Source organism: Abrus precatorius, unplaced genomic scaffold (genome assembly GCF_003935025.1).
Source record: "Abrus precatorius isolate BTA unplaced genomic scaffold, Abrus_2018 Scaffold9, whole genome shotgun sequence".
Classification (NCBI taxonomy): domain Eukaryota; kingdom Viridiplantae; phylum Streptophyta; class Magnoliopsida; order Fabales; family Fabaceae; genus Abrus; species Abrus precatorius.
This window is the reverse complement of record NW_020874439.1, coordinates 34,878,071-34,890,817: the sequence shown is the minus strand read 5'-3', so window position 1 is coordinate 34,890,817 and position 12,747 is coordinate 34,878,071. Positions and strand designations below refer to the sequence as shown.

Here is a 12,747-nt window from a genome sequence, read left to right as displayed (position 1 = left end):
ACTAAATGCAGGCCAATAATTTTATAAATTGTTCATTTCGTGACTCAACTGAATTCAGCCCATTTAATAGTGGATTATTGTAAAATTGAATTTATACGACGTGTTTGGTCGATTTATGCAACCCTAAGTAGAATCATCGACAGAGAAGACATTCGTGTGGACGATGTTTGGCTGTTGGACGTGTTGAAGTATTAACAGTTATAGTTGTATTGTAGGAAAAAGCAGGGCAGTGAGCAATTCTAAAAGCATACTTACCTGTAAGTATAATTGACAGAAGTAGGCAATCTTTATGAAATAATAACATGAAGGCATTTTGAGAAGTAACAAATTAATTGACTGAAGTGAAGGTTCAGATTTCTCTCTTTTCCATGTATTTTTTTTTAATTTTAATTCAAAAGGTATAAATTATTATTTGAATTTAAATAAAAATTAACAATCTTGGTTTTAATTAATACAATCCGCTTTTCGTGTTTGAACGCGTTTTTGGTTGGTAAGTTAGCAAGTACAAGTTCGGAAGATTCCATCGATCTTGATCGAAGAGGAAAATAAAGCGTGGAATGGAATGGAACGAATATTCTGAATGGAATGAATTGAAACAGTAATTGATATAAATAACTATTTTGCTAATTAAGAAAGTTTTTTAATATGATTATTTAGTCTTTTAAATAAATAAATATTTTACATAATAAATAAGATTAGAATTTTCATCTTTTAATTTTTTTAGTTTGATCTTTTTTTTTCTTCCATTTTAGTCTTCTATGTTCATTTATTTTTGTTTGTTCTTTTATTTTTTGTTTCATCTTTGTTCTCTAATTTTTTAATGTTAATCAAATAACTCATTTTTATTAGTTATATTTATTTTTTAATTACATTTTTTTATTTTTAAAAATTATTATCATTGTTATTTTTCTTTTTATTTAATTGATGTAAGTAAATGTACTTAATAAAAAAATATTAATTGATATTTGAAAGTTAAAAACTAAATTCAAATAAAGAAGTTAAAGAGTTAAATAAAAATAAGAATAAAAAAAATCAAGTATTAATTTTATCTAATAGTTACTATTTTGGTGATATGCAGATACAAATAATTAGTATTCAGAACTTCTTGCATCTTATTGTTGTATTGGTTCGTTAGTCTTATTATGATAAAAAGAGATATTTAATAGTAGTTATTTTAAAAATCATACACTCACATTTTACATCCTTGGTCGATTGTAATATTTATATCTGTTTCAATTTAAATTTTGTGAAAGTTTCAATTTCAAGAAAAAAATTATTTGTTTTATTTTTTTATTTATCGTCTAAGATTTTGTGCACAAATTAAGAAATACCATTAATATGGTATGATTTTTTAAAATATTAATACATCTTTAATTTATTTTATCTATTCTCCATGATAAAATTTTAAGTAAAGTAGTAATTAATGTGATATTTTAGTATTTTCAAAATCTAATAAAGTATTAATTATTTTCTTGGAATTTTATCATTGTTCTTTTTTTTTTTGGGTATTTTTACCAACTAAATCAAAATATATTGACATCAGTTTTTCAAATTATACTGTGATAGTTTAATATTACTCTTTATAATTGACGTTAACAAAATAATGATTATAACTAATGTAATGATTAGCATCATTTATGAACAACAATTTACGGCAATGGTGAAATTATTATATATTATGATACAAAAGCGTACGATGAAAGTGTCTACGAAGTTTAGCTCTTGTAGGCTTTTAGCTACCATCAAATTTAAACTGCAAAGTGAAAATCTTGGAAAGGTAAGTCGATTTTTGGCCGTCAAAACAGTGTTGTGTGTGCTTAAAGCCTTAAATGCATCATTAATTAATAGATAAGAAAGACGAAGAATATTAACTCACAATTTTTTTATTAGGTAAAATTTATTAAAAACTAAAAAATATGTATATTTAAACTTTTTTTATTTCAAAATTTAATATTTTATATTTTTTAATTAATAATATTAAACTTCAAGAAAGGTTTACGACGTCGTCTTAGGTGTTTGACATGTTCGTTTGTCTGGCGTATCGTTTGGAATTTGAATGCCCCGTTCATTTGCGTTTTTCTGCTGACTTTAAATTGGTCGAAATTCACAAATTGTACTGATTTGACTACTTCTCAAATCATCATAATTAAAAACACTAAATTCTCAGGTCAACAAACAACAACCCCGAAGACAACAAAACCGTGTTTGCTTCGTGCAATGTCTTTTTCTTTACCATAATTATAACCATTTTAATAATCATTACCTTCGGCTTTAACAATACATTAGCTAAAAATGCTTTAGTAATATCAATGTTTGTATTTTTAGTAAAAAAAAGTATTCTCAATATCCTATAAAATAAATATTAAATGTATTTAATATTTTCAAAATCTAAAACATTCAACGCTCTTTTGTTTAATAAGTAAAAGAACTATTTATTACAAGAGTTGAAATATTATTATTATAATTTTAACATAATCGACCCCAATATAATTACAATTATTTTATTCTTTCTTCTTTTTCTTGTGATTATTAATTTACAGTTGGTACATGCTTGCACCGCATGTGCTTGTTCCGACATTTTCTGGAGTATATTCCAATTATTTAAATTTTAGATTATCTACTGATACTTTCGAAGTTGAAATTCCCGTTTAGTTTTTAACAAATTCGAAAAAAATATTTGTGGAAAAAAGAAAAAGAAAAAGGGAAATCTACAGAACATTCTTCGCCTTGCTCTCGCTTTTCAAGCCGAACAACGGAGAAGATTGGGTTTCTGAAATTTTTGAATTCTGAAACTCGCGTCACTGTGATTGTGATCATCGACGTTGATCTCTGGTTCCACCCTCAGTGTTGGTGATCGTAAAGGTGAATTCACTTTTCACGAACAGAGTCTGCGTCATCGAATTGGGTATGCTTCATCACTATGGGTAGAATCAGAGAACTGGGTTTTCTTCTGATAACCGAATAAGCAAAAGGGTTTTGTTCTTTCCCCTTTTTTACGCCAACCCCATAATCGTAGCAGTGCACAAACATTAACATTTGTGTCTGGTTGGTTCTGAACATTATGGTTCTATGTTGTTGAAGCCAATTGCGTGATTCTTCATCAGGGATTTTTCTTTTTCTTTTTTTTTATTGTTATTATTATTATTGTTTTCAGATTAGAAGAAAGGGTTAAGGGTTGTGGCGTGTTTGTTTGATGAATTATGTTCAAACAGATATTAAGTAAACTCCCTCGAAAGTCATCAAAAGGTTCGGAGCATCGTGAACATGGTGGAAGTGGAAGAAGCCATGGTGTTACCACTTCAAAAAGTAGTGATCTTGTTGTGCCAGGAAGTAGCAAACCTGGAAATTCTTCTGCTTTGAATGTGGGTCATAATCATGGTAACAGGGTTCCATTACCATTGGTTGTGAAAGAGAACCCAAATGGGAATTTCAGTTCTTATGAAGCATCATTGCCTGCGTTCAGGGATGTTCCCAATTCTGAGAAGCCAAGCTTGTTCATCAAGAAGCTTAGGATGTGCAGTGTGGTGTTTGACTTCACTGACCCCGCAAAGCACCTCAAAGAGAAGGAAATTAAGAGACAGACCTTGGTGGAACTGGTGGATTATGTGACTTCTGCTAATGCTAAGTTCACTGAGAATGTGATGCAAGAAGTTGTGAAAATGGTGTCTGCAAATATATTCAGGACGCTTAGTCCTCAACCGCGCGAGAATAAGATTGTTGATGGCCTTGATGTGGAGGAGGAGGAGCCTTCAATGGATCCTGCTTGGCCTCATTTGCAAATTGTGTATGAGCTTTTTCTGAGATTCGTGGCATCGCCTGAGCTGGATGCAAAGCTGGCTAAGAGGTATATTGATCAGTCCTTCATTTTGAGGCTGTTGGATTTGTTTGACTCCGAAGATCCGAGAGAGCGCGAGTACTTGAAGATGACTTTGCATCGCATATATGGCAAATTCATGGCGCATCGACCTTTCATCAGGAAGGCCATCAATAATATCTTTTTTAATTTTATTTTTGAGACTGAGAAGCACAATGGAATTGCTGAGTTCTTGGAAATTCTTGGGAGTATCATTAATGGTTTTGCACTGCCATTGAAAGAAGAGCATAAACTATTTCTTGTTCGGATACTGATTCCCCTGCACAAGCCAAAGTGCTTAGCAATGTATCATCAGCAGTTATCTTATTGCATTACCCAATTTGTGGAGAAAGACTGTAAGCTTGCTGATACAATTATTAGGGGATTATTGAAGTACTGGCCCATAACAAATAGTTCAAAGGAAGTTATGTTCCTAGGTGAGTTGGAAGAAGTCTTAGAAGCAACTCAACCCCCAGAATTCCAGCGCTGTATGGTGCCATTATTTCGTCGCATTGCCCGTTGTTTGAATAGCCCCCATTTTCAGGTATGACATTTTCATTGCTTTCTTCTAGCTCCTTTTTCTGTTTAACCTCTTTCTTAATTTCATGAGTAAATTACTCCTGTTTTTGGAATTAACCCTCAGTGGCAACTTCCCTTATACTTCTGAATTCACGTCTTAATTCATTTCCTTTAGTGAGAAGCTGTATTTTTACTACCAATAGAATGAGAAACCTTTTTGCATCAACTTTTTTCTTAATGCATATTTTGTTTTATTGTTTTGAAGTTTAAACATAACAACAATTTTTTTTTCCTTATGACTTCCTCAAACATGGAAATCATTCAAATCTATGCTGTCTAATGACTTGGGCTTTAGAGATATCTGGTAAAATAATCATAGGAAGGAAGGAATTTTATGCTTAGCTTCCCTGTGTCCAAGAATATCCATCCCCCGTCTACTTGCTCTAATCCAGAAGTTGTCATATGAAAAATTATCTCATACAAATGCCATAGAAATTGAGTCAGCTTCCAGTTAAATCAGCGTTTTATGTCATTTGTCACTACACTGTCTGACAGAGTACACGTAACTGTTAAAACCTGCGGAGAATTATTAACTTATTAAGTGTATAATCATGTTCTGCTCTAAATCCTGCCTACTAAAGGTTTGGTTTTGCTGCAGGTTTTTTTATATTTATATTGTATCTTCCATCTTTCTATTCAGTCAGAGATATCCCTTCCCTTCTCTGTGTGTGTGTGTTGGGAGAAGGCCCAAGAATAGCTTATTAAATTTCTATGACATGCCCTCTCTCATAAAAGCTAAGCATGGAAGAACCATACCCAAAATCTTGTGCGGAAATTAATTTTAATTGGGAGAATGGGGATAGCAAGGGCTGAGCTCTTGAATGGTTGGTTGAAGACATTCTGATGCCATGATAAGTAGCTAAATATCTTGAAAGGATAAGCTGTTAATTTAAAGATCAAGAAATGATTTTATTCATATGTCTAATAGGGTTAGTATTACCTCTATCAAGCCACTCACTGCTAGAATACATCCCTTACCAATTCAGGAAGGTTTATGCTAGTATCTTAAGATGTAAGCCTGTGTCTTAAAGCTTATTTTTTGAGTTAGTTGTATATTCTGCACAAGTAAATGAAAATATGTCACTGTCCTTTCCCTATGAAGAAGAGATTGATGACATTATTCCGGTGATGCAACAACCTCTTTCTTTTTTACCCTTTGCAACTTCTGCTGGCTGCCTGTTCATTATGGATGTTCTTACTGGACTGGAATGGGATTGGGAACAGGTGTTTTTTATAACTTCCGCCTAAGAAAATCTGTTTGTGACTAAAAAAATTAGGTGGACTACATTGTACATGCATATTATCATCTACTTGATGGTTGAATTTTGAATGTTGATGGTTTTATCTCAAGAGGTGAAAGAGACCGTAATCTTCATCCAAACAATTTGAAAGACCGTATGATGGGAATATATACAATTGGTAACAGTACCGTTAGGCTCAACCTCTATGTTAATGATTATAAGTTGGCACGTATAAATTGTATTTAATTTTCTGCAAGAGTCCACTCTTAAAATTTAAATTGTAACCCATTGGTAAATAAGAATGCCTCTGATTTTTACTTTCCTATACCAAATTTAGAATCTTATAATTTTTGCAGTCATTATTATGTAGTGCTCAATACTAGGCAGTTATCTGTCAGCAAGATGAAATAATTCTGATTAGATGAACCTTATAATATTATATCTTCTGTTTAACCCTTGGATAATGATAACTGTTAGCCAGCAAGTTGAATCTTTAGAACTTTTATTTTATTCTTGGGCTGGATTAACCAAATCTTCTGGCATTTTCACAGAGAACTTAAATAAAATTTTACTGCCATTTTGTTCATGTGAAAGGGCAGCCTTCCTTTCGTGTAATCCAAACGCCCAACATTTAAAAGAGATTCTTCCTTCCCTGCACCCCACCGCCTCCCTAAATCTCGTAAATGAAAAGAAAGCATGTGTAAAATGTTTGGATGATGCACATTTCATTTTAGAAGTGTTTGTATGAAGGGGAAATGCTCCATAGCTTTCTGTTAATATTTTTGTTTGAGTGGAATATTTGAATTGGTGTTACATTGTCTGCTGCATTTTGCAAGAGTTAGTTGACACTGTTATAAGTGCACTGAATGGTATTTCAATTGTTCATGTCATGCTTATAAACGATTATGCATGCATTGAATGATATAGTGTCATGTGAAAGTACCTACATGGATATATCGAAGTTAACAATGATCTGTCTAGCTTAACTTGTCAAATTTTGTCATAACTTGAATTGGAGTTGCATTTGCAATATACTATTTTCCCTCGAAAGTGTACAAACATGAATCTTGTGTCTCTTTGTCCTTAGGTCGCAGAAAGAGCTTTGTTCTTGTGGAACAATGATCACATCTTAAACTTAATCAAACAGAATCGAAAAGTGATACTGCCCATCATCTTCCCTGCATTGGAGAAAAATGCTAGAAGTCATTGGAACCAGGCTGTTCATAGTTTGACTTTAAATGTACGGAAAATATTTAATGATCTTGATCCTGATCTATCTAAAGAATGCTTACAAAAATTTGAGGAAGATGAATCAAAGGAAAGTGAAGTCATAGCAGGGCGTGAAGCCACTTGGAAACGCATGGAGGAGCTCGCCGCAAAGAAAGCTGCAAGCGGCGAAGCAGTGCTTATTGGTAAAGCACCAACTCGCAGCTCTGCAGGTTAGATAGAACTGGAATATGTATTCTGCTCCAATAGCTTCATTTTTTAAAAAGTGAATTTTATAGTATTTCTTTTGCATGTGATGTGTTGGCCAAGAGGTGCAATTTCTTGAATACTTTTTTATTCAATTCCTATATAGGAAATGAAGGCTATGATTAGTAGCAAATATCTCATGCAAGACAACATCAAAGCTTAACTAGTATATACCTTACACTTTTGTACCAAGGTTGGCACTTAGCACATTTGGGCACTTTTCTTTTTAATGAATTTCCAATGAACATTTCGTTTCAAGACCAGTAATCTGATAACAATAGTCAAAGGACCATTTTTTCAAGGCAAACTAGCAACAAAACTGTGGGCTGCATAGAGTATTAGGAGTTTTTACCATACAAGGCTTGTTAGAATAAAATAAGAAACATTAAAGAGAGCTATTTTAGCACCAACTTTCTTTGTATTTGACCTTTCGGGGCACACAATGACTATATATGGGTTGAAGCTTCTACTCGCTTCTATTGATTGATTTCATTGGCCTTTCCAAAGGGTGGTTGTGTACTAATCCCATGTTTTGGATTGGATAGAGCAACATCATTTCTCAAGGGACAATCCATTCTTCAAGGATTTGGATTTTCTCATCTCTTGCATGGACATCATGCAACAAATTCTAGGACAACCTCAATTGTGCTGCTTGAGTTAAGTGTGGTTAAGATTTGTTCTCAAATTAATCTCAATTATATTTTATACTAGAACATGTACCAGTATGGTTTAATGCACAATCAAGCAAGCACAAAATTGGTACCAGGTAAGGAGGTTTACACAGTGGATTAATATTGATTTCAAGAGAAAACAAAAAAAGAAATATAACCAATGTGATTTAATCAGATTCTTATAGCATTTAATTGATTTGGTTTCCCTTCCCTTTAAAAAAAAGTTCGGTTTAAAATGCAAATATGATTTGATTTAATTCAAATCGATTTGAATTGGATTGATCTTTTGTTAAATACTTTTAATATGTAAATTCATCAAAATATATTGAATATAATTTTAAACTAATACATCAAAGTACATTAATAAACAAATTTATATTCAAAATATATTTTCAATTTAGTAATCTATCTAAAATATATTGAATCTCATTTGATTAATACATTTTCATCGCACAAAGTTGCCGCTTGATTTATTGGATAACGGTTTTTAAGACATTTGTTTCGTTTATTACTATTATTATTTTGTATTATCTTGTTTTATGGTTGTTTTTAAAATTAAATATGAAACAAGTGTCTTTATCTGTTCCTTCTTTTATTTTTTAAATAAATCAAATATATCCTCAGTAAAAACAGAATCCTTCACATTTGTGTTATGTGTGTATTATAGAAATGGAATTCAAAATGGGCATGCTTTGTTACACGCACACACCCCAGAAAATAAAAATTGTAAGGTCACAATGACTACTTCTTTGTATAAAATTTTTCAAGTTGTGGCTAACATATTGTTGTTCCCTACTCTACATTTTTTAACATTCGAAACTCTAAAGGATGAAATAAAATTTTATATATCTTTATTATCAACATTGGGATTCTTCATTTTACTTCTAATGTCCCATCGTCAATAGTAAAAGTTTAAAATGAATCATTCATGATTGATGGTGCTGAGAATCGCAGCAAAAGAAAGTTTGCCCTTATGATGTTCATTTATCTCAAAGTAGTGTAACATATATTCATTCATTGAAGAAATTAATTATTCAAGATAAAAAAAAAGAGAACAGTAAAATTTAACCGTCTCTCAATAAATAAGAGTAATTTAATCATTATTTAAAGTAAAATTAATAATATTTTACGTAAGATGATAACATTTATATATGAATTAGAAAATACAATGATAGCATATTTCACAACGTTATTTTGTACTTTTTAAAATTACATGATTTAATCATATATTTATATTTTATCTAGATAATAATCAACAAATTTCAACTCAACCATTAATTAAACCACTACTACATTGAATTCAAATTATAAAAATTACATAAATTAAATTTAGAGTCGAATTTAAACCAAGTAAAACCCAACAATAAAAGAATAGCCTGTTTTCTGGCCCAAATAAAAGAATTATTTTCTGGAAAGGCAGAGAGATGAAGCTGCTAAGAGATATGATCCCCATTATTTATTTATTTTTTTTATCAACTTTTTATTTTATCAGTCTTATAATATATTTATTTTACGTTAAAATCTATTTAATTTAAACTTTTATATTAATTTATTATGTTATACATTACTATATAACATTAAAAAACATATATTTCATCATCATATAAATTATTACATTATAAATTAATATTAAATAATATATTTTAGTTTATATAAGATTGACTTGATGCAATTTTTTTCATGTGTAATTTTTAATTTTTAATTTCATAAACTTAAAAATAATATCTTATTCCAATTTCCAAGGACAAGAATTGCTTATTTTATGTTTTTGGTGTGCGTGTTTGCATCTTCCACGTGTATGGCCAAAATTCTCACTTCTTTTCTCAATTAAAATTAAAAAACCAAAACAAAATAAAAATAAAAATCAAACGGATAAGAAAACCTTACTCTTTGAGTTGTCTGGTTTTATCGCGAAACAATGGAAGTAGGAATGTCTCTGCACGCGCTCGTGTCGAGTCCAAGGTTCCTCGACGACGCGCCGGTGGGACACTTTCTGTTTTCTAGCCGGAGACAGAGTTTGAAGGTTCAGCCAATGAGAAAGCGCCACGTGTTGGTGGTTGAAGCAAAAGGCAAAAAAGGAATGGTGGCGCGTCAATTTCAACGCCCTCCTCCTCCTCCCTTACCCAAAATCGAAGACGATGGCAATCCCAAATTCGTCATCTTCATTCGCATGGCCAATGTAACCTAACCCTTAAATTACGCTAATATTATCTATTAGTATTAATAATTCTATAATTAATTTCATCTTAATCCGCAGGTATACCTTTGGTACCCTCTTAGTATTGTGCAAGGTGGCACCACTGCTAAAATCATGGTTGCAGCTAAAGATAATTTTCTGGGCAAGTATATCTACAAAGATACCCTTGATAGAAACCTTGCTGCTGTTATCTACAGAGTATGTTCTTATCCACACTACTATATACTATTCGATTTAAATTAAATTAATATTTCTATACTTTGGACAATTCAATTCATGCTGTTACTATATTTTATTGCACTGATAACAAAGGCAACTAATATGATATTGGATGAAGCAATTTTATTTTTCCTTTTATTTTTTGTATTGAGAAAAATAAAAAATAAAAATTAAGGGGCATTCCGAGAATTGAACTCGAGACCTCTCGCACCCTAAGCGAGAATCATACCACTAGACCAAATGCCCACATTTGAAACTGCTATTTTCATTTGTAAAATCAATCGTCCTTGGTTTGTGTTAGCATTGAGCACATAAGCTCATATATGTGTGTATGTGGGGGGGAACATTATTACTTATTTATTAAAGAATGCTTGCAAAGTGATCCATGTATATATTCTGACAAGTTTCAGGTGTTTAGGTAAACAATTTAACTAATACTTAATTACTTATTCATTAAAGAATGTTCATAGAGTGATCCATGTGTATGTTTGGACAAGTTTTATCGTTGGTTGTTGAAGGCTTAACACAACCCTTCTCTTTTACCTGAACTTAGGATCGGCTATGGGACCATAGGTAGAGTTGTTTGTAGAAAAGTTATATATTATTTACATAAAAAATCTTCCAAACACACTAGATATCTTATGTAACCATCATAATGTGCTTTGCTTTCTTAGTTATGTATGGTCCTGTCTTTGTTGTTGATTGCTTGCTTCAATTCAAATAGGATGAGAAGGAGATACAGAAATCGGCATTCAAACAGTATCGTGTACTGCAGTCAGCTACTGATTTCAGATATGGCTACAAACTTATTGTAATGTTCCTATACCTTCTTTTATGCTAAATATTTTAAAACCAATTTTCAATCTTCCATAGTTGGAAATGAATTCTTTAAAAACGTTAGATGACTATGCTGCATTTTTCTTTTTTAATTTTTCCATATGATGAATTTGCAGGAGAATGGCAATGTAAGAGCTGCACTTTCTACCACAGACGTCATTGAGGTAACATTTCTGACATATTCTTTGCCATTCTCATCATAATATTTCTGAGAAAAAAAAAAGGGTTCTTTGAAGTTTTTAACAGAATTTCGGACCTTACAGCATTAGAGGTGTATGTTATACCAAATTACCAACACAACAAAGAAGAACCTGGGTTTTTATGCAACTTTTCAATTGATCAATTTGCTGGAAAATGAAAGCTATCATTATCATTGTAATTTTTATGTTTAGATTTTAGAAGCTTGTGGATTGATGGGAGTCTACATTATAAAATTTATACTTCCTACTTAATTGTATGATTTTTATCCAAATATCCAAGAAGATTTTTGGATGATTTCTCGCTAATATATTGTTATGTTTGCATTCAAATTCAAGCTTCCAACAAAAGATCAACTAAAAACCGTACTTGATAAAGTCAAAGACTTTTTTGGAGATGCAAAGGAGTCCTTTGGAAAGATTACATCATTGGGTTCCACTACAACCGATGATGAGTCAAAGGAAGATTCAAAAGAAAAGGCCAAGTGAGTTTTACATCTTAATTATTTGCCTAAACAAAAATTCTGAGTTGTGAATTGTCCGAGTGAAACTCCATATCTTATCCTCCTCTTTCTTTATCTTTTGGATGCTACATTTGATGGGCAATCTCTGATTCTATAATATATGCTTTATTGACTTCTATGTAACATTATTCAATTATATGGTTGGTTATTTTCAAAATTTCTGATGGTTTATATTTTTTTGTGCTAATACCAGGGTTAAAGGATGAAACAATAGCTGGGAACGATTTGTTTGAATTGTTATTAATACCCTGCGGCCTTGTGATCTCAGAAAGCTTTGTGCATTTTGTGAATTGGTTAATGGGAAAGCTTCTGTGCACAACAATGATACTCTTGGTTTTGTTCTTATATCTGTTGTGTAACCATCGAAGTTATTTTATGTTCTGCAGAGTAAAAACACCTATACAATGCTGATCACTGTTGTGTTATAATCCATGATGCTTTGGAATAGAGAGCATGTAGCATGACCTTGTAATGCCACCATTGTTAAATCAAGAGATTCCTGGAACTGTTGTACAAATTACTGGTTCTATTATCTGTGCATTTTATTTGACAGGAATTCATTAAGTATTCAGTGATTGCACTATCAACTAGACCAATTAAGATTGTAGTTGTGTTAAAATTAAAAATATTATAACCGTTAAATAATGGTGAAGTTTTGTATTCTAATAAATTGTTTTGAAATAATCAGGGTTCTATTTTATTAGATAAAATTAAATTAAAAAGATTATTTTTTAAAATTGTTAAAGAACTTATAGAAATAAATTATTTGAATTAAAATATAATTTATATTTGTCAAATTTAATATTGAATATTAAGTTTTAATTTAAATTTATGGTATTAACTAAATTTAATTAATAATAATTAAGAGCAATAAAAAATAAACAAAACAAAAAAAATGGGAAACTTAATATAAGGGAAGTTACATTGTCTAATGAGGAAAATTTTAATTTAACTTT

At 31.2% G+C, this 12,747-nt stretch overlaps 2 protein-coding genes and 1 non-coding gene across 5 annotated transcripts; 2 read left to right on the top strand and 1 right to left on the bottom strand.

Annotated features, from left to right (window-relative positions):
• Positions 1–2,631: 2,631 nt before the first annotated feature.
• Positions 2,632–7,634, top strand: LOC113849354 (serine/threonine protein phosphatase 2A 59 kDa regulatory subunit B' eta isoform-like). The gene is made up of 2 exons (XM_027479214.1): positions 2,632–4,397; positions 6,761–7,634. Exons 1-2 carry the CDS (start codon positions 3,201–3,203, stop codon positions 7,115–7,117), a joined length of 1,554 nt encoding a protein of 517 aa, XP_027335015.1. The 5' UTR covers positions 2,632–3,200; the 3' UTR covers positions 7,118–7,634.
• Positions 7,635–9,679: 2,045 nt separating this feature from the next.
• On the top strand, positions 9,680–12,388 carry LOC113849748 (protein HHL1, chloroplastic). 3 transcript variants are annotated; one of them, XM_027479879.1, is made up of 6 exons: positions 9,680–9,996; positions 10,075–10,212; positions 10,958–11,044; positions 11,187–11,234; positions 11,607–11,752; positions 11,985–12,388. In XM_027479879.1, the coding sequence occupies exons 1-6, from the start codon at positions 9,736–9,738 to the stop codon at positions 11,995–11,997; spliced, it is 693 nt and encodes a 230-aa protein (XP_027335680.1). In that variant the 5' UTR covers positions 9,680–9,735; the 3' UTR covers positions 11,998–12,388. The 3 variants fall into 3 exon arrangements, with proteins under 3 accessions (XP_027335680.1, XP_027335681.1, XP_027335682.1); XM_027479880.1 differs by having other exon boundaries at positions 9,690–9,996; positions 11,190–11,234; positions 11,985–12,149; XM_027479881.1 differs by lacking the exon at positions 11,985–12,388 and having other exon boundaries at positions 9,690–9,996; positions 11,607–11,756.
• On the bottom strand, positions 10,408–10,479 carry TRNAP-AGG. Its single transcript has one exon. It is a non-coding gene; the product is annotated as a tRNA-Pro (tRNA).
• Positions 12,389–12,747: the final 359 nt, after the last annotated feature.